This window comes from Canis lupus, chromosome 24 (assembly GCF_003254725.2).
Source record: "Canis lupus dingo isolate Sandy chromosome 24, ASM325472v2, whole genome shotgun sequence".
Classification (NCBI taxonomy): Eukaryota; Metazoa; Chordata; class Mammalia; order Carnivora; family Canidae; genus Canis; species Canis lupus.
In genome coordinates, this window is record NC_064266.1 from 32,544,271 (window position 1) to 32,565,483 (window position 21,213).

At 51.6% G+C, this 21,213-nt stretch overlaps 2 protein-coding genes across 7 annotated transcripts in view; both read right to left on the reverse strand.

Moving 5' to 3' along the window:
* Positions 1–450: 450 nt before the first annotated feature.
* On the reverse strand, positions 451–8,405 carry KCNS1 (potassium voltage-gated channel modifier subfamily S member 1). 2 transcript variants are annotated; one of them, XR_007405427.1, is made up of 3 exons: positions 7,380–8,405; positions 3,154–4,769; positions 451–3,044 (listed from the first exon to the last, which is right to left on the reverse strand). XR_007405427.1 is itself a non-coding variant. In XM_025470190.2 (2 exons), the coding sequence occupies exons 1-2, from the start codon at positions 8,403–8,405 to the stop codon at positions 4,299–4,301; spliced, it is 1,497 nt and encodes a 498-aa protein (XP_025325975.1). In that variant the 3' UTR covers positions 451–4,298. The 2 variants fall into 2 exon arrangements, 1 of the variants encoding a protein (XP_025325975.1); XM_025470190.2 differs by having other exon boundaries at positions 451–4,769.
* Positions 8,406–16,757: 8,352 nt separating this feature from the next.
* The window catches only part of WFDC5 (WAP four-disulfide core domain 5), a 32,894-nt gene continuing 28,438 nt past the window's right edge, over positions 16,758–21,213 (reverse strand). For all 5 annotated transcript variants that reach the window (XM_025470195.3, XM_025470196.3, XM_025470194.3 and 2 more), the window contains 3 exons: positions 17,883–18,023; positions 17,653–17,793; positions 16,758–17,267 (listed from right to left, as the gene is read on the reverse strand). In XM_025470195.3, the coding sequence (XP_025325980.1) occupies positions 17,263–17,267; positions 17,653–17,793; positions 17,883–18,023 (287 nt within the window). In that variant the 3' untranslated portion in view covers positions 16,758–17,262. The remainder of the gene's footprint in view (positions 17,268–17,652; positions 17,794–17,882; positions 18,024–21,213) is intronic.

Below are 21,213 nucleotides of genomic sequence, written 5' to 3' on the forward strand. Positions count from 1 at the left end.
GTCTTGGAAAATGGCAGTGGACTATTTTAATCAAGTGGCAATTCAATTTCAGTCGCTTGGTTAGATACACTTTCCTCAGTATAATTCCTGGAGCTCATATGCATCTATTGGATTCCTTTTCTATTCCAAGAAACAGAAATCACTGGAAGCATTTTGCCATTAGTTGGAAGGGATAACGGTTTTTCTTTACTATTCAACTCAGAGATACCTTAGTTCGCCAGCTCTGCACCAGAAAGACTTTGATTGTCCTAATCCCCAAGATACCAAATTGATCCACTACACTGATTAAATCACATTAATAGGGCCTGGAGAGCACAAAGTGTGCTTTAGGTTATATATATGATAGGTTCCTTATGTTAGAAACGTTTTTTTTTAAACTGTGTGTCTGGGAAGAAAGAGTGAGCATATTGTGCGCTGGGCGGCCAAGGGTCAGAATGCAGTGATACCTGCTAGTTTGCCAAAAAAATGTCCTCCTTTATTTTGGTGATGTCACATGGCCTTTCTTCCATCCCATGTGGTCTGTTTCAGATGTTAATCCAGGTGCCCTGCCCTCCATCTCTACCAAGGGAGAGGCATGTGACACAAGCTGGGCAAATCAACCTCTCAGCTGGGACTGGAGCTGAGGGGAGTTGGAGGGGAGCATTTGGCTGGGAGTGTCCTCAACGGAAGATTCATGAGTCCCACCACTGATGGCCCTAGAGCTCCCCTCATCCCTGCATATCCTGAGGCCTGCTCAGTTAGCTTTTCCTTTGACTGGATGAACTTCGCTGATACCCTTCTGTAGTGGGCTGAATGGTGGCCCCACAGATACATCCACATCCTAATCTCTGTAAATGCTACCTTATTCATTAAAAGGATCTTTTTGCAGATGTGATTAGCTTAAGAGTCTTGAGATAAGAAAGCACGGATTAGCTGGGTGAGCCCTAGTGACATCACACAAGTCTTTATGAGAGAGTAGCACTGGGCAATTGGCACATATAGAGGACAAAGTGACATCATAACAGGGGCAGAGAATGTTGTTGCCATAAGCCAAGAACACCAGCAGCCACCAGAAGCTAGAAGAGGCAAGAAGATTCACCTCTGGAGCCTCTGGAGGGAGTGTGGCCCTGCTGACACCTTGACTTTGGATTTCTGGCCTCCAGAACTCGTCAGAGAAGAAATTTCTATTGTTTTAAGCCATCAGGTTAAATAGCACTTCATTATGGCAGCTACAGGAAACTAATACACCTTCCAATAAATTTTTTTTGTAAGATAGGTTTTCTTAATATTTAAAAAAGATTTACTCACTTTAGAGAGAAAGAATGAGAGGGAAAGTGCAGGGAAGGGTAGAGGGAGAGGGAGAGGGAGAGAGAAACCTCAGGAGACTCCTCGCTGAGCTGGAACCCAGCACAGGGCTTGATCTCTTGATCCTGAGCCAAAACCATGGTTGACGCTCAGCCTGCTGTGCACCCAGGGGTCTCAGATAGTTTCTATTGCTTGTAAGCAAATAACCTTAATGGTAACTTGTTCATCATTGCAGTTACCTGTAATGAATTATTATTTTCGACCAAGTTAGTTCCAGCTGGATTCCTGTCACTGGCAACCTGTGCCAAACCCAAGACTGGAACCAGAGAATCTGGATTCTGAGTCACACACCCCCCCCCCCCCCCCCCCCAATTCACCCTGAAAGCACGCCAGGCAGCCAGCTCCAGTACAGGCAGAAGCAGGTCTCTGGACCCAACCTCTTTATTTGCATAATGGTTTTGACACATGGGAGTGGAAGCGAGTTGTCGCTTTTCTGCCAGGACAACACATAACCTGGTGATGGATGCAGGCCAGACGATTCTCCCCCTGAGCTTTCCCTGCACTAGCTTTGGGGGCCTTGTCTGTGGGGTCAGAAAGTCTGGAAGCTATCTGGCACCTTGGGATGTTCAGCAGTTCGGCAAGGGTGGTGCATGCAGCCCTCCCCTCTCTGTGCCCCGGCCTAGGCAGAGCTGGGCCTAGATGTTACAAGGGGAGCATGCGAGAGGGCCGGTGTGTACTTGGGGAGTCACAAGCAGCACTCCCAGCTCAGCTCTGCCTCTGCTCCATCCTGAGACTCGGATTCCATCCACACGTGGGGGTCTACACAATGCATGCACCCATGCTGTGCCCCCTGCTTGGAAACACTTCCTGGAACCACTGCCTAATTAACTGTGCATCTGTGTGACCATAGGTTAAAATGTCACCCTCAAGAAAGCCTCCTCTGACCCCCTTAATGGTCCCTGCTACATTATGTGCTTCTAGTTCCCTGTACTTAGCCGAACTGTTACATGTTTCTGTGGCCATTGGATTAAAATCCATCTCCCTCACTAGTCTGTAAGCTTCACGAATACAGAGACATATATTTTGTTCCCCATTATACCTTGTGAACCCAGCAGTCAATGACTCAGAGCCCAGGTATGTCAAGTAAATCTGAGAAGTGGTAGAACTACCACAGTAGTGTTCTGTGTGTGTCTCTGTGTGTGTGTCGGGGGCACATTATGGGGCAGTGACAGTGTGTACCTCATACAAAAGCATTCAAATTAAAAAAATACATACTAAGGGGTACCTGGCTGGCTCAGTCAGTAGAGCATGTGACTCCTGATCTCACGGTTTTTGAGTCTGAGCCCATGTTGGGTGTAGAGATAACTTTAAAAAAATACACACTTATATATACACAAAGAAGAGAGAAATGAAAATGAAGCTAAATGAAACATGTCTACAGGCTACACATGAAGCCCTAGCTTGTGAGTCTTCCAAAAGATAGTTGTTGAACGAATGAGTGAAGAACCTACAAGGAAATCACTGTAAAAGCCTCATAATGTAAGAAGAATGGCGGGGGAGAACCAGGAGAATCTTCTGCTCACTCTTGTCTACAGCCTCTCAAGGGCAAGACCTCTCTGCTGGTCATTTCCTCTGCCTGCCCAGCACTCGGCACGCAGTACGCTGGACGAATTGGTGGATCCGTTAGTAAGTATCACTAAATACCTTCTCCTCCCAAGTCTCGGTTCAACCAGATGATGTCTTCCATGTTGAAGCTCAGCCTGGTGGGACAGACAGAGCCATAGCCAGGCAAGGACAGTACAGTAACAGGTGTTCTAGGAACAGTGTGTGAATAAGGCTAGGGGAATCCTTCCCTCCCAAATTTCTCACCAAGTAGAGGATTGAGCAGGTGAGTGTGAGAGATGTGCCCCCAGCAAGGATGAGATGGCTGGAGCTGGTGGAAGGGGGCAGAGGTCCCCAGCATCTGCCTGGATAGTAACTCAAGGTAGGGCTCGAGGTCTGCATGGTGGGAAGAGAATTGCCAAAGTCAGACGGGGGGAACCCAGGGGTCACAAGTGTCCATGCATAGCAACTCCCTGCTACCAACATTTCAGAACCGGGCTGGCTTTAAATCAGTAATTCCCTGCTACACATCTGGTTTCCATCTCCGTCTGGGGTGCAGACTGTGACCAGCTGACAGATGGGCCGAGATCTGGAGACAGGGCCAAGGGTGTGCCCACTTCACACGTCATGTCCTAGGATAGCTGGGTCTAGACCTCAGGCCACAGACCAGGGCCCCTTCAAAGTCTGCAGCTCAAGGAAGCTGCAGGACTACTGCTTAGCAAATCTTACACACCAGCTAAGGAGGCAGCTCCTCTCCTTCCTCCCAGACCTCATCTTTGAGAGCTGACTCTTGTTGGAAACTCCTGGAAAAGAACCACTACTAAGGTACAGGACTCCTACATCGGAATCCCCTGACTGGTCCTTTCCCTAACTCTGATAGAGAGTTTGAACCCTATGGATGAACTCTGGAGATCCAGAGAACCCCCTCAAGCCACATGCAAACTTTGTGAGGGCAGAAGAGAGACAGCATGCGAGGAACACTGGTCTTGGCAGACCAACGAGCTTGGATTCCAAATTGGGCTCTACCCCCTCCAGTTGGGTGACATTTGGGCAAGTCCTGGCCCCATTCCGAGCCTCAGTTTTCTCCTCCTCTGACTCAGGGCCGAATGTGAAGGGCTGGAGGTGCTCAGGAACGGTTAGCATCCTTCTGACTTTCTCTTTGGCGCATGCCTGCTTCTTGGGTAGCCTGGAGGTCCATTTATGCAGTCCACTGGGTTGCTCATGGAATCTGGGCAACACTATCCTGGCCTGGACCTTTTGGAGGAACAGACGTAGCCCCTCAGTCTCATTCCTCAGGCCTGGGTGGATGATCCTGAGCAGTTCCGCCACCATGAACGCCGTAAGCAGGGAGGGATCTCTGCTGTTTCAGCTGACCGTAGGGGGTGTGGGAAGGGGGACACCAGGCCTTGACTTTAATAAACCTGAGAGTCTGGAGGTCCACTGGGGGCTTGGGCCTCCAGGTCTATAGACCTTCCCTCCTGGGAGGTCTCATGGGACGTCTCCAGAGACACCTCTGACACCCCATCGACACTGCTCAGCAAGTCCTCAAACTCCCGGGGGTCGCTGTTGCGCACGGCGGCCTCCAGAGCCTTCTGGCGGCGGTAGAAGTGAGAAAACTTGTTGAAGATGATGGTGATGGGGAGCGCCACCACCAGGATGCCCCCAAGGATGCAGCCCGAGGCTGCCAGCTTGCCAGCCACGGTCACAGGCACCACATCCCCATAGCCCACGGTGGTCATGCTCACCGTGCCCCACCACCAGCAGGCGGGGATGGTGTCAAAGCCCACGTCCTCCTCCTTCTCAGCTGTGTAGGCCACGCCGGAAAACACGGACACCCCCACCGCCAGATACAGCAGTAAGATGCCCACCTCACGGTAGCTGTGCTGGAAGAGAACGTAGGAAGCCAAGTCAGAGCTGGGTGGGCTCAAAGACCTGAAATCAAGCATATGTGGAAACTGAGGCCCAGAGACTGGAAGGGGCAGGTCCAAAGTCACAGAGCAAAGTAGAGCTGGCATCGAGACCCGGGTCCCTTGACTCCAAACTAAGATCTTTCGACCACAAGAGGCAGCCAACTCCCTGGGAGTGCACACAGGCCTACCTTCCATTGTCCAAAATCCCTGCTAAGCCACAGTGGTTTCTTCTAATGCAGGGGGATCTAGCAGCACCAGCCAGTTAGTAACAAGCTTGTGATTTTTACACAAGGGACAACCATAGTTTGTATTCCACAATGTAAAGGGTTCATTTAATGTACTTTTGTCTATCTCATTTCTGACAAGTACAAAAATAGATTCTGCCTCTCAGGAAAGCTCCCAGGATATATGTTCCCCAGACCAACCATGGACGCACTTGCCCATGGGTATAAGTATCTGCTCTGCCCCTGAGGCCAAGCAGTGGTTCTCAAATAGGGCAATCTGCCCTCCAGAGGATGTTTGGCAATGTTTTGGTTGTTTGGGTTTTTTTTAAGATTTTATTTATTTATTTATTCGAGAGAGACACAGAGAGGCAGAGACATAGGCAAAGGGAGAAGCAGGCTCCCTGTGGGGAGCCCGATGTGGGACTCCATCCCAGGACCCCAGGATCACAACCTGAGCCAAAGGCAAATGGTCAACCACTGAGCCACGCAGGTGTCCCTGTTTTTGTTTTTTTTTTATATTTTATTTATTTATTTGAGAGAGAGCATGTACTCACATAAGTATGGAGGAGGGGCAGAGGAAGGGAGCCCAACCCTGGGCTCAATCCTAGGACCCTGGGATCATGACCTGAGCTAAAGGCAGAGGTTTAACCGACTGAGCCACCCAGGTGCTCCAACATATGGCAATGTCTTTAAACATTTTGGTTGTCACAACTGGGACAGGTGTGCTACTGGCATCTACTGGATAGAGACCAGAGATGCTGCTAAATATCCTATAATGCACAGGAGAGCCACCCTCCACCCACACACATAACAACAAAGTATTATCTCTCCCTAGATGTCAGCAGTGCTGAGGCCAAGACCCCCAGTCTGGAACTGTAGTTTCCTAGTCCCAAACTGTAATATGTGGAGGGATCATGTTGGGATCGTGTTTAAAAGGCAGAACTCAACTGAGTGGGTCTGGGATAGGGCCAGAAATTCTGAATTTCTAGCAAGCCTCCAGGTAATGAGAAAGCTGCTGCTGATCAGGGGCCTCCCTTTGAGCAGCCAGGAGTCTTCACCTGTGTCTTGGACACTGACAGCCTCAGTCAACACTCTTCTCCCTCCCTGCAGAAAAATCTGGTGGCATCAGGCCCTAGTTCCCTGCATGGCTGGAGGATCTTTGCTGGAGAGATCCTGAGTTGAGGGACGTGAATTCCTCGTACCTGCCCACTGGCCCAGGATTCTGCTCACATCACCCTGCTTGTACCCGGCATCCTGGCTGCCCTGCTACGAGGGCATAAAAATGCTTTACAAAGCTATGGGTGGCAAGGGTCTCCTGGAGATCCTTAGGAGGGCTGCGTGGAGCTTTAGGAGAAAGGGCAGGAGGTGCTGGGGTCAGGCACAGCTGGGTTCTTCTCTGGGCTCTGCAACTTACTGAGGAACCTCCGACAAGTCCTGTCACCTCCCGGAGCCTTGTTTTGCAGTACAATCTGCAAAGTAGTGACAATAATCCTTGCCCCAGCTTGAACCCCTCACAGGCTCTATCCCCTATTACCTTGGGATAAAATCCAAAATCCTGGGCCAAGAGTGCATGATGGCCCTTCAGGACCCCGTCCCACTCGCGTCTTCAACTTCATCAACTGGCACCCCTCCTGCCAAGTCCCCTCCCAGTGTTCATCCTGTCCTCTCTCCAGGCCTTCATCCAAGCTGTTCACATTCCCTCCGTCCCCACGACAGGCCAAGTTCACCCCTTCAAGGGTAAACTTGCCGGAGCAGTGATTCACCCCCGAGTGCAGGGCCTGGCACCAGAAGGGTGCTCTGGAAATTGCAACCAGGCTTTACAAAGCCAACTTTCTGACCGCGGGTGCTTCATCTACGGGAAGGGAATAAATAACCACATCTTCCTGAGGAAGTTGTCCTGAGAATGAAATCAATAATGGATGTAAAACTGGCACAGAATTAGCCCTCAGTAAAAGTGTTAGTTCTGGGGCTGCGGCTGGCCTTGGCCCGTGAAGGGTGACCGACAGTATCTGTGCCCGCCCCCGCCCCAGCCTGCCCATAATGCCAGAAGTAAGGCTCAGCAAAGAAGCCAGTTAGCATCCCGCATAGACCAAAAGTAACCTTTGTCTTAGGTTCTTGGTTTTGTTGTTGTTGTTGTTTTTAAAGAAAGAAAAGCAAAGCTCTGCCTCGGCTTTCAAGTGTCACCCCTGAGAAGGAGCCCTCCCAGGGCTGTTGGGAAGGTCAAACGGGATGTGCCGGTGCACCCGCCGTCTGGCACAAGGAAGGTCGCCTCTAAGTTCACCTGGCCACCCGCCCGGTGGCCACCGTCGCGTCCCCATTTCCGCGCCCCCCCCCCTCCATCCGGCCCCAGCGGCCTCACCTTGAGCGTGGCGCCCAGCGAGCGCAGCCCCGTGGAGTGGCGCGCCAGCTTGAGCACGCGGAAGATGCGCATCAGTCGGAACACCTGCACCACCTTGCCCAGGTCGCCGAGGTCCTCGCCGCCCGCGCCGCCCCGGTCGCCCAGCGCCACGCCGGCCAGCAGCGTGAGGTAGAAGGGCAGCACCGACACGATGTCAATGAGGTTGAGGGGGTGGCAGAAGAAGTTGCGGGTGCTGGGCGCCAGCAGGAGGCGCGACGACACCTCGAAGCTGAACCAGGCGATGCAGAAGTACTCGAGGTGCCGCAGCACCGGGTCGTCGCGCACGCCCTCCGCGCCGCGGCCCGCGGCCACCGCGGCCACGGCGGCCGCCGCCTCGCGGGGCTGGTACTCGGGCAGGCTGTGGATGCACATGGCGGCGATGGAGGCGAGCACCACGCCGATGGAGACGCAGCTGAAGAGCTTGCTGGGCAGCGAGTAGCCGGGGTTCTCCATGGTGAGCCACAGGCGGCGGCGCAGGCGGCCGCAGCGCGCGGCCCCGTAGCGCGCCAGCTCGCGCTGCACGTCGGAGATCTCGTCGGGGCACGGGTCCACGCTGCTCGGCGTGTCGCTGTCCTCGTCCCAGTCGCGCGGCCGCGCCACCCGCCGCTCCAGGTAGCGTGCGCGGCAGCAGGCGGCCAGCGCGCCCTCGCCCAGGCCCCAGTAGTCGGCCTCCTGGCCGAAGGCGAAGACGCACAGCTCGTCGAGCACGTGCAGGCGGCCGGTGCGGTAGAAGTGCAGCAGCCCCAGGAAGAAGCCCGGGTGCCGGTCGAAGTAGAACTCGCGCGCCGCCGCGTCGTAGTCGTCGCACAGCCGCCGCGCCTGCTCCTCCGACCCCGCCGCCTGCAGCCGGCCCAGCCGCGTGCCCGGGAAGCGCGCCAGGGCGCGTGCGCTCAGCCGCCGCCGCACGCCGCCCACGTTCACGCGCAGCGCCTCGCCGCTCCGCCGCCAGGGCGCACGCGCGCCGGGCTCCGGGGACTCGCTCACCATGGCCTGTGGGCCGACGGGGAGGGATGCTCAGCGGAGGGGGCGCGGCCGCGGGCGCGGGGGGTGGGGGGCGGCCCGGGGCCTGCCCCTCGCTCCCCGACCCGCCAAATCACAGAGCCTTCGCACCCCCGTTTCATTTGCACAAATTGGGGGCAATTATGAAAGGGACTGGCGGGAGAGGCTGACACCCCCCGAGGGGGGTGGGGGTGCTCAGCTAGGATATCACCCTTTCCTGTTTCATTTGCACAGAACAAACTGGGGGCAATTATGAAAGTGACTGGCGGGAGAGGCTGACACCCCCGACGGGGATGGGGAGTGCTCAGCTAGGATATCACCCTTTCCCAAACTTGGATTTTCTTTTTTTTTTTTTTTTTTTTTCAGTTTTTATTTATTTATTCATGAGAGGCACAGAGAGAGAGAGAGGCAGAGGCACAGGCAGAGGGAGAAGCAGGCTCCATGCAGGGAGCCCGACGTGAGACTCCATTCCCAGGTCTCCAGGGTCACGCCCTGGGCTGCAGGCAGGTGCTAAACCGCCGAGCCACCCAGGCTGCCCCCAAACTTGGATTTTCATATGCCAGGGCCTTCCAATGGGATCTTGGACATGCCGGCACTCTGAACCTCGGTTTCCTCCTCTGCAAAATGGGGGTAGTGATGCTGACCCTCCAGGGGTGTCAAAAGCATCGATACAAAGTAGTAGTTCTTAAAGTGTGTCCCCTGCACTGGCAGCATCAGTGCCACCTGGGAATTTGTCAAAGATGCCGATTCTCAGCTTGCTCTAGACCTACTGAAATTCTGGGGACGGAGCTCGGCAAAGGTGGAGGGTGACTCTGCTGCATGGTCAAGTTTGAGAGTCACTGGCTTAGACCATTTAAGGCATCTGCGGAGTCCGATGGGACATTGACTTTCTTCTGTGACCAGAGAGGCAACTCATGTCACCTCCCTGAACTTCTGTCAAGTGGAGATAAAAATAGCCACCTCCGAGTGTGGTTAAAAAGAATAAATGAACTATTGTATTTATGGGGCCTGGCTCTCAGAAAGGGTTCAGTAAATTATCCATCTGTTTCACTGTCTCCTGGAGTCAGCCAAACCTGGCGCTTATCTCCACCCTGGATGCACCTGGGGCCTTGAAGAAGATGCTTTTCTCCAGGTCCCCGTTTCCTACGCAGACAACAGCACCTATCCTCAAGGCAGGCTGGAGAACTAAAGTAGCTTGTGGAAAGTGCTTGGCCTTGTTGATACCAGAAAATGTCAGATCCCTCCCCTGCCCACGTCTCCAAGCTCTGCTGGAGCTGAGGGCTAGTGACTCACCTCCTGATCCTGGGTGAGCCCATCTGCACCATCCCATCAGTAATGCCTGCTTCCCAGGGTGATGGGGGATTCGGTGTACATCAAGCAGCTGGCCCCGTGCCTGGCAGGGAGTCAGTGAGGTGCCCTTCACTTACCTTGGGCTTGGAGTTAAGCTGGTCAGGATAAGGGTCGTGTCCTCAGCTCTGTCACTTCTGTGTCCTCAGGCCGGTCTCCTCCCACTCTGGGCTTTGGCTCTTTTATCTGTAGAAGAGGGAGAATAACACTTGGGGTGGAAGGTGCACACACTATGAGTGTGTGTGCAAAGCCCCTAGAACATGGTAAGGTGCTCAATAAATGCCAATCCTTTGCACTGTCTTCTGGTCAGACCTGGGTTCAAATTCTGAGTCTGTCTCTTACTGGTGGCCTTGAGAGGATCCATTCTGAGCTTCAGTTTCCCCATCTGTAAACTGGGGGCATCACGCTTTCCTCAAGAGGTTATGAGGATTAACTAAGGCAGCACGCTGGCCCCCGGTACATACTCCGTGTGCAGTAAACACCTGGGGTACGGGTGGGATGCAGCTCCGCTCCCACCTTCTCCTCCGCACTTAGTGTCAAAAGATGAAACGTCCAACCCGCTTGCATCATCCCTTAGCTGCATGACTGTGGGCAAATCCCTTTCTCTTTCTGAGACTCACCCTCTTGCTCTGTTAATTGGGATAATTAATTCCACAAACCTTCCCCAACAAGAATCTGAATCTCAGTAAGAAAGATTAAATGACTTGCTCAATGTTACCCAGCTAGTCCACAGCACAGTTAAGGTTGGAAACTAGGCTTTTCCATCCAAGGCTCTCTCCACACACTTATTTTGAACAACTACTAAGTACTAGTCACTTCCCAGGGCTCCACATACACTTCACTCAGTTTAATGCCTACACCAACCCTGCCAGGGAGGTTTTCTAATCCCATTTTACGGATGAACCAGCAGGACTGACCCTAGAACTCAGTCACCTCACAGTGCTCCCTCCTGGGTGGGCAGGTGGGTGGGGGGTGGTCTCACCAAGGGGGCATGAGCAGGAACCCACTCTGCAGCCCCCACCACTTCCTGGGCCACCACCCCCCCTCCCCGAGAGAGGTCCCTTACCTGTCAGGGCCCCTCCAGGGCTCGGGCCAGGCTCTCTGTCCCCTGTCCCCGAAGGCACTGAGGCTGCGGAGCTGCTGGCCAGCGGGCTCGTCTCTGCCCCTGCTGCCCCGCAGAGCCTCGCTGCTGCTGGAGGCCCTGCCGCCCCCTCCTTCCCTGTCTTCCTCTGTCCCCCGCAGCGGAGGCCACATCGATCCATCGCTGCTGCCAGGGAGGGAGGGAGACCGCAGGCTGCCGGAGGCTGTGATTTCTATTCCTGACTCCTCAATTGGGTGGGGGTGGTGTCTGGAGACTGGGCCCGAGAGCCAGGACATCCTCCCCAGTCAGGGACCAGTGGACGAGCGGTCGTTTAGGGGAAGGGGGTCCAGTGAGAGAAGGATTTTAGCCAGAGCATTGCTGACAAAGCAACAATAACGGCTGTAATAATACCTTCCTTAATTGCGTCCTTAGTATGTGCCAGGTACTTCACCTCAGGGGACTTATCCAAGTTATTCCTGCTGCAGACTTGATGGGGACAGATGAGGCTTAGTCACCTGCACAGGTCACTTAGCTTGGTGCTGTGGACTTGGGATTGCAACTCGTGCCTTCCAGGACTGCTGGTGGAGATCTGCATTAGGGAGCTGGAGGAGATGGCCTCATTTCCCGAGAGCCCCCTGGGCTGTGAAGCGTGAAGCAGATATTTCGCCCCCTCAGAAGATCTGTCTCCCCGCCTGGCCATGGGTCCCTGATTTCTGCCTTCCCAGTGCTTTGGGATGGTAAGGGACAACTGCATCAAAGAGTTTTTTCAAGGGTTTTATGTAATCTAGGGGGGACTGGATTACATCTGACTCTTGATCTCAGGGTTGTGAGTTCAAGTTCCATGTTGGGTATAGAGATTACTTAAAAATAAAATCTTTAAAAAAAAATTTACTTAATCCACAAGCATTTATTGAGTGCCTACTGTGTGTCAGACTGGATAGAATGTGCTGGAGACCAGGACCTGGATACAAGAAAGAATTCCTACTTCACAAATATTAATTTATTTAATTAATCATTAATCATTAATAATTGTATTTAAATAATCATTAATAGTGATAACAACCAGCATTTATTGAGACCTTGCCTTGGGCCTAGTATCCTATAGTCCTCACCTCATTTATTAATTCATGAGTTATAGAAATGGGGAAAGGGCCATTATGGACCTCTTAGGCTAAAGGGGGATCCATAACCTTTATGTGCCTTGGATGAGCTGTACCCCAAATTCTCCTTCAGTCCCTGGCCGGAAATGGCCATCTGAATCCATGAGGTTCTACCCTAAAGAGTAAGCTTGATGTTGCATAAAGTACAGACATTTTTGTTAATAAGTAGACTAGGTGTGGTGGGCCGTTTCTAGAGTGTGTCCCGGTGATGCCTGCCTCCTGGTATTCATGTCCTTGTGTAATCTCTTCCCCTTGAGCATGGGCAGGATTTACTGATGTGCCTCTAATGAGCAGACTATGGCAAAGGGGAGAGGATGTTGCTTCCAGGATTAGGTAACATAAGATGGACTTCCTGCTGGTTTTGTTGAAGCAAGTTGCCATGCTGGCAAGCCAAGGCCCTGAGGGCAACTTCTGGCCAACAGTGAGTTAGAAACTGAGGAGATCAGTCCTACAACCCTCACGGAACTGAAACTCTGCCAACAACGATATGAGTTCAGCCCTAGCTGAACTTTATTTCAGCTTTGCGAACCCCTGAAGTAGGGACCCAACAAAGTTGTGCCTGGATTCTTGACCCACAGGAACTATGAAATAGTAAATGTGTGTTGTTTTAAGCCACTACATGCACAGTAAGTTGCTACACAATAATAGAGAATACATACACTGGGTTTGCATCCTGCCTTTACCACTAAGTTGCTGTGGGATCATGATTCAAGTGATGCCTCCTTGTGGATTCGTATGTGCCTCATCTGTAAAATGGGAACAACGCCTCCCTTTCAGAACTGTGGTGAGAAGTAGCACAAGCTGTTCCCTCTCCATGAACAACTCTTTCTGCCGTTTCTTTACCCAGCATATCCGTTAAGATTCAATTTAGTTACAATAACACACAGTGAGCCGGTGGCCTGAATGGAGAGGAAGTGACTTTTTCCGGCAGTGTGGGCACAGCTGCCCAGGAATGGTGCCGAAAATCTTTCGGTGTCTTTTCCTCCTCTGCTGCTCTTGTGTGGCTCTCACCCCTGTAGCAGCGGAGGCTCGTGCGTTGCCCATGGCCCCGCAGATCCCTTTGCCACTTTTGTGTGCACTGGCTCCTGGGATGCTTTCTCTCCTGCCAGCGATGTGCATCTGTTTGTTTACAGGGAGAGCCTGAAGTGCCTGGGGATTTATGTCCTCCATCCAGGAGTCATTAACTGATGACTGAGGGGGTACAGAGATATCAATGCTCCAGCTCTCTTGCTCCATGGGACAACTCTGAAGAGTCACCTACTCTTATGTCTGGAACCCCCCCACCGTGGGACTTTGCTTGTTGTCACACCCCTACTGGCCTCCCCCTCTTTCTGGTATACTTCACTGCCAGACCCATTTTTCCAGATCATTTCCAAATCATCACCATCTTAGGAATCTTCATCTAAAGATTTGCTTCCAGGGTGTCGGATGGCTCAGGGGGTTGAGCATCTGCCTGCGGTTCAGGTCATGATCCTGGAACTCTGGGATCGAGCCAGAGTTGGGCTCTCCGCTCGGCCAGAAACCTGCTTCTCCCTCTCCCCCTGCCTGCCACTCTGCCTACTTGTGCTCTCTCTGTCAAATAGATAAATAAAATCTTTTTTAAAAAATTAAGATTTGATTCCAGGGAACCCACCCAAGATAATCCTCAAGGTCACCAGATAGCTGTTCTAGCTGCAGTATTCATGTTCCAGAAGAACTAAGTGCAAATGGATGATGGGCAAAAGACTGATCTGTCTCATCCATTAGGACAACAAGGGCTTCCTGAGAAACCGCCTCCCCCTTCACCCCCAGTAGACTTCCCCAAACTTCTGACTGGTCAGTCCTGGGTTGCATGGTCATCCCTAGCTGCAAGGGAAACACATTTTTTAAAAGATTAATTTTTACTTTTAAAAACTGGAGCATAATGGTCTTATAGTAAATCTTAAATTACAAATGAATTAAGTTTTTACAAGTGTATGTATCCATGTGACTGTCACCCAAGTCAAGATATAGACTGGCACCAGCATCCCAGTTCCCTGGGGGGGGTGGCTGGATGTTTCCAAGTAGGGACATTGCTGTTGGTATGGAAGAAGGGGAGAATGGGTGACTAGCAGTGTCATGCTTGGCTCTTACTTAAATTCGATATCAAATATTCAATATTCAAATATCACCTCCTTCAGGAAATCTTCTCTGGTTTCCAGGCTGAGTTAGGTCTCCCCTGGCCTCCCATAGTTTCCTGGCTTTCTCCCTTAGAAGCACGTCATGAAATTCTGTAGCTGGGGCTTCATCTTGTCCTCCAGTGTCCTCACTTGTCCTCCAGTGCACAAGCTTTGTGATGATACCAAGTAGAGCCTATACTAAGCGCTCAGCAAACTGAGTGAGTGAGGGGAAAAAAAATAGATTAGAGGTTGAAGACTCAGGCTCCTGGACATAGGTGTCCAGCCTCCCAGGAGACTTTCCAGAAGGGTGGTGGAGACAGGCAGTGGAGATGGAGCTGGATGGGCTGGGCTTTGGTGGATGAGGACAGAGTTGGCACTGCAAAGCCCGGTGCCCAGACCTGATGGAGCAGGTAGTCAGTTGGCCAATAAGCTGAGCAGGCAACTCCAGAAGAAACTGTGTAGATGCTGCCACCTGTAGCAGAGAAGCCATGGTCTATGACCTGCCACCTCCTGTTGCTCCAGGATCCTAGCTCAGGCCTCAGGGCCTCAGGGCCTCAGGACAACCATGGGGCCCTAAGCAGCCTTCTAACCCGCTCACCTGGGATCCTTGTCCTGAGGTCCCCTAATTTTCCTCCTAACGCCTTTCAGGAAAGAAACACAAGGCAATGCTCTGGGTTCCAGCTGCATGGAACTGAGGCTGGTCACTTAACCTTCTTGGCTCTTTCTGATCCCCATGTCTCAGGCGTGCAAACTCAGTCTTGAGAGCTGGAAGGAACTTTCGAAGATGAAGTGTAACTAGTGTAGCCAGTAAGGATGTCAGCTTTGGCACACCACTGCTTGGCATTGAATCCCAGCTCCACTACTTATCAGCTGTACAATCTTGGCCAAATCAACCTCATCATGCCTTAGTTTTCCTCATATGTGCAATGGGGTCAAATGACAAAGCCTACATAGTGAGGTTGTAAGGATGTAATGAGATTATATGTGTAAAGTAATTAAAGTGACAGCTGGACAGGATCAGTGCTTTCATTTCAGCTGTTGTTGACTTTATTAGTTGCTAAAGTGGAATACAGTATGGCTGAATCCTGGCTTCTTCACGTCTTAACCAAGAGTCTTGGGCAAGTCACTTATATCAAAAGTTCTTGTCAAATGGGAATAAGAATGCCCATCTCTCTCAGAGTTATAGGATGGATGAGTGAAATGATGTTTTAGAGTGTGAAGCACAGAACGGGCATTCACTAAAGAGTAGCAATCATCTGAATTCAACAAGCTCTCACTGCCATAAATCTATAACAAATGCCCACCCCACCCCCAATCTCACTGGCTTCCTATCACAAACATTTATTTTGCTCTTTCAAGTTAAAGGATTGGCAGCTCAATTTTAGGCCTGCCCCAGATATCCTTTATCCCAAGACCAGTGGCTTCTGGGCAAGCGCTTCTCATTGCAGAAGCTCCAAGAAGGCTGGTGCCTTGCCTTGAAACTGGCACACTGTCACTTGCACCCACATTTCATAAGTCCCAGGGCCAAGCCCTAAATCCCTGGGCAAGGGAATGTGTGCTCTCCCCCAGGGAAGCCATAATAACAGTGGGGAGGGAAGGGGTATCTCTGGGCAAACAGTACAATGTACCCTATTATCTGTGTCGACCACCTGAGTTTATAGATGGGAGACTAGCAGGGAGTCAGTGACTCACAGATTATTCTCCTGTCCCTCCTCAATTAGGGCTCAGCATGTATCCTTACAATTAGCACCTGCTGCTTTGAGTTCAACCACTTGAACCCCATGAGAAGGACTATGGCAGTGAATTCTTTCCATATTCCACCAGGGCAAACAGAATCCCTGAGTGGTGACTCGCCTGTGACCATACTGCCAGGTCAAGGGAACAAGGACAGAAGACCCAGGATTCCCAACTTAACCTGCTTGGTGGACTGCCCAGCCCCAGATTCTACTGGGACATGAGAGGAAACCCAGCATATAAAGCAGGGAGGAATCTGCCTGGATCCTGCCCCTCCCCAAAGCTGAGTCCTAGATGAATGGGACAGTCAGGAATCCAGCACTCTGGGTCCAGGAATGTCCCTTAGGATGGCTGTCATTCCCTCACTGACCCCTTCCCCGCCCTCTCAGGCCCTGACTACAGACTGCTCCTTGAGAAATCCAGGTGAATGAGGTATCACCCAATGGGAGACAGACTCTCCCATAAATAAAGCTATCCCAACTGTTCAAGCAACATTCCCCACATGTGGAGCAATCTGAAATCATCTTAGGGTGTACCTGGATGCAAAATTATACAACATTGACTCTTGAGAAAGTTCTCTCCTCGGTCCTTCTGATTATCCCAGGAAGGAGGCCACGGTTTTGAGAACTGTGTCTTTAACAAGTCTTTAACCCTTGCTAATCTTCGTTTATTACCAGAGTCAGAGAGCAGCCTTCAGGTAGGTTCCCAGTGTTGGCAGGTGGCAGCATCCAGGTAGAATTTAATACTATTATTTAATATTGTTTAATCTGACACATCTCCTTTAACAGCCCTTCGCTGTTTTTGTTGCATTTGCTTTTACCATTACATTTTATTCATGGCAAGTGATCCTGCATATGCATTTATACTGATGATATCAAGATTTTCTTTTGAAATAGATTTATTTATATACAAAAGTGATTCCGTTTAAAGAAAAACATTAGATAAACAGTAGTATAGGCAGTAAGCAAGATATTGTGATGCTGTTTTGAGGGTGTGGTAAAAATGGTGGAAAGGAGTATGCGAACAGATCACGTCTGGAAAACTCTGCTAGAACGTACCTTCAAGGTGGCTGGGCTGCCTGATGGAGGGGTTTGGACCCCACAAAGAGAGGCCTACCCGAATTGGGCATTTTAGGTGGAGAAACACATAGACAAAGAGATGTGGCTATGGCACAGGGTGATAGGAGTCTATCTGTGCACCTTGACTCCCAGGAGGAGAAACCAGGGGTGGATGGATGGGTGGCAAGGGAAGTGACAGCAGATCGGTATTCATCAGAAGGTTGAAACTGCCTCGGGTAGAGATAGTGCTATCTGGGTGGCAGGGTCCCAGGCCCCCATCATCATCTCTTCCTGCTAGGAACCCCTCCTGAAGATCTGAAGCCAGAATTAGCCTGGGGAGAGAGAAGGAAAGGATTACACCCCCATCACAGGGCTCTGGGTTCTTGAGAAACTTTGATCCCCGTCTACCACATCAACCCAGCCCTGGTGCCCAGTAAGACAGGATGGCCCGGCCTGCTTCACAAGGGCCAGCTGAAGCTCAGGGCAGTGGAGGGCTGTGGTCCAGGTGACATAGCAAGTTCAGCAAGAGAAAGGAGGATCGCCAGTTCCTCCACGGTTCCTCCAATGCTCCTACCCCAACCTCTTCCCCAGGCCTGACATGGGCAGCCCCAGGCTCCTGGGAAGGCAGGTGTCCTGTTAGGTTTATTGAACTGGAAGGAGTCTAATGCCAGGGCTAAGAGAGGAAAGAACCTGCCCCGAGGTGCATAGGAACCATACCTTGGATGGGGTTGCGACAGTCTCGGCCGCAGGCGCCAAGGCAGCAACGACTGGAGCCCCTGCAGTCTGCGTCCTTGTGGCACAGATGCTGCACAGGGCTGAGGCACTGCAGGCGGTCCTCGGGGCAGCTGCCCGGCTTTACTGCAACACAGGAGCCTGGTGAGCCCTGTCTGTGTTCAGCCCTGGGGCTCGGGGCTTGGGTGCTCAGCAGAGGTGACAGGGATACTCACCAGAAATCATAGGGACACACTGGCGGAAGCAAGCTTTGGAGCAGCACTTCATTCTTGCAGGACACTGGCTGTCATCCATGCAGTGGTCAGGCACCGAAAGGAGGCAGGGCCCATCGTCCGGCGGGCAGCCCCCAAATTTCTCTGTAAGAGAACCCCCCAAATCTTGCAGCTGGAGGCAGTTCCGACTCATGTAATAAGCACCAATCTGGGAATCACAAGATCTGAATTCTCTACCCCTTACTTCTTGCTTGTCCTTTGGCCAGTTTCTTTGTTTTTGTTTTCTGGGGGGCCTGGAGTTGCTTTTATTTATTTACTTTCATTTATATTTTTTATTCAGGTATAATTGACCTAACATTATGTTAGCTTCAGGTGTGCAACAATATGATTTGGTATTTCTATATATTGGGAAAGGATCACCACAAGTCTAGTTAACATCTGTCCCTATACATAGTTACAAATTTTTTGCTTGTGTCGAGAACTTTAAGATCTTTTCTCTTAGCAAGTTTCAAGTCTGCAATATAGTATTACTACCTAGAGCTGCCATGCTGTACATTACATCCTCAGGACTTATGTCTCTTACAACTGGAAGTTTGTTCCTTTGACTCCCTTCACCTACCTCTCCCACCTCCCACCCACGCCCCCTGGCAACCAGCAATCTGTTCTCTGTATCTATGAGCTTGTTTTTTGTTTTGTTTTGATTTTTTAAAAAATCCAGTGTGAGATCATACAGTATTTGTCTTTGTCTGGCTGATTTATTTCCCTCAGTGTAACATCTTCAAAGTCCATCCATGTCGTTGCAAATGGCTGGCCTGTTTTTTTTTTTTTTTTTTTTTTTTTTTTTTTTTTTTTGACTGAAAGCCTCAGTTTTCTCTCTGTGGAATGAGAAGCTGGACTCCGATCTCCCGGGGCTGGTTTGAGATTCCGATGACATGAAGGATAGCAAAAAATGAAGTTCAACATCTGTACCTGGGCCAGCAGGACATGCCTGGTCTGGGGCTGCCCACCTCTCTGTTTTTATCAACATCTTTTCCATTTGGAGCTCCTGCTCTGCTTTCAGCTGCTTCTCTTCGTGGGGACTTGCTTTTGCTGTGTGCTTCGCCTGGTGCTCTCTTCTCCACCCCATTTACCAGGTCTCAGTGGAAACACCGCATCCTTGGGAGACCCTACCTCTCTGACCTCAGGCTAACTAGGTTGGCCCCCACCCCTCCTCGCACTCTTGCCTTCAGAGTTTGTGACTCTGCATCTATTTGTCTGTTTCTCTCCCTTGGCTGGAGGCTATGAGAATAGGCTTCCCCCCACCTGCTTCTCTCACCATTAGGCTGATGCACAGTCCTTGATGCAAAACACCAGCAGCTCAACGACTCTTTGAAAGAAAGGATTTTGAAGGGTAATCCAGCATCACAAGCCTGGTGCACTATGAGCCACACTTGCACTGTGTGCTCGTCCTGCTGCAAGTGGCCTTTGTGTCAGGGATCTGTAGTAATTCGATCTTTGAGGTGGTCCTCTGACAGCTCTAGAATGTTCTGTTCCGGAGCTTATCTAGCCATTTTTCTTGTTAGAATTTTGGGCCATTTCCAGATTTCATGCAGAAGGCTTGAATCTTCTTCCAGTTAGAGCGAGAAGTCAAAGGTTGGAAGGACAGTTAATGTCCAGACCCACAGGGGCCTAGGCTAGGACTCTGAGTCCTCTGACCTCCAGCCCCTCTGCTCTGGCCACCAGAGCCCTGGGGAGGGTGGAGGCTGGTCCCAGGCCTTCACTTTAGCATCTGAGTGAAGTTTCTAGAGCCCGCAGCAGCAGCTGGATACATGTTATGACTTTACCTGGTGTCTACCTTCCCTCTCTGGCTCCTGACTGGACGCTGGCCACGCACATAGTAGGCACCTTACTCATGCAATAAGCACTCAAAACCAGCTTCACCCGTTTGACTGGGTTGTTTTAAACTGAATTGCTGCCCCCTGCTGGAGAAAGAGCAGCTAGTCTGGGAAGGAGCCACCTGGGAGGAGGAGCCCCTCCTCCACAGGCTGGAGGTAGGGGGGACCCTGGGAAGGCTCCGAGATCCAGCAGGGTAGCCCTGGCCGAAGGTGCTCGAAGGTGCTCAAAGCTGCTCGGGCCTCAGGGAGTGAGCCGAGAGGAGTTGCCTGAGTCAAAGAGGCACCTCCCTGTGGGCTTGGGTGGTGTGTTGGGGACCTGGTCATACAACCGGGAGAGCTTCTGGGTGGAGGGGCTGGGAGCTGAGCCTTGAGGAATAGACAGACAGGAAGAGAGTCAGAACTGGCATTTCAAGTGGCTCAGTTTTCTCACCTGCAAAATAGGATAATAATGGTACCAATCTCAGAGCATCTCAGTGAGGAGGAATGCAGTGAGGGCACCTGAATCATACCCAGTAGGGCTCTGGCCCTGGAACTTGCCAGTATCCTTTTCTCCTCAGCCTAGGCCTCAACACTCTCCTGTCCAAACCAGCTCACACCCCAGGGAATGAGAGCCCAGCCTCTGAGGAAGGCATAGGTTAGGTGAGAGGGGGCAGAGAGGATGCACAGAACTACTCCCAGCGCCTGTGGAGGAGGGAGCCTGTCCCCATTACTGTCCCCTTCCCGCAGGGCATAGCCAGGAATGCACAGGTGTATGTAGGCCGGGTGTGTGTGGGTCACAGTGTTCTAGCCCCAAAAAGGCAGGAAGAGAGGCCTTGCCCAGGAGGGGAGTCACCGTGTAGCTTCTCAGCAGCCCCATCCTCTCCCCCCACCTATTGATAGGTCAGCCCCAGCTTTTTGAGGAGGCTTGGGAGAGGAGAGGTAGGGGTGAAGCTGCCTCCCAACAGGCAACCACACCCCCTATCCTGTTTGGGAGAACCTTGCACAGATTGGTCTCTGGGATGGGAAGGACCAGAGAAAGACAGAAAGCAGATGGACAGGGGCAGACCAGACACAGCCTTGTTAGCAACAGAAGATGACAGGAAGGCTCATCTTGCTGTCATGGGGGCCCACAGATCCTAATAATCCATGGAGATAACAACGGAAGAGCAGGTGTGGACAGGTTTGCTCCCCCCTCCTCCTGTAGAGACACACAGGTACGGGCACACAGACACACACGTGTGCAGCCACGCCTAAACCGATGTCTGCAGACACAGGTTCATACAGACAAGCAGACACAAAGATACACACGTACACACATGCACACACAATCCACATTCAGATGTACAGATGAGCACCAAGAAGCTGGCATGAACACATCCACAGCTACAGACAGGACAGGCTGGCAGCCCAGACCTGTGTAAGCTGCTGGAAGCATCACGAAGCAGGCCTCCAGCTACACACACACAGACATCACACTGCAT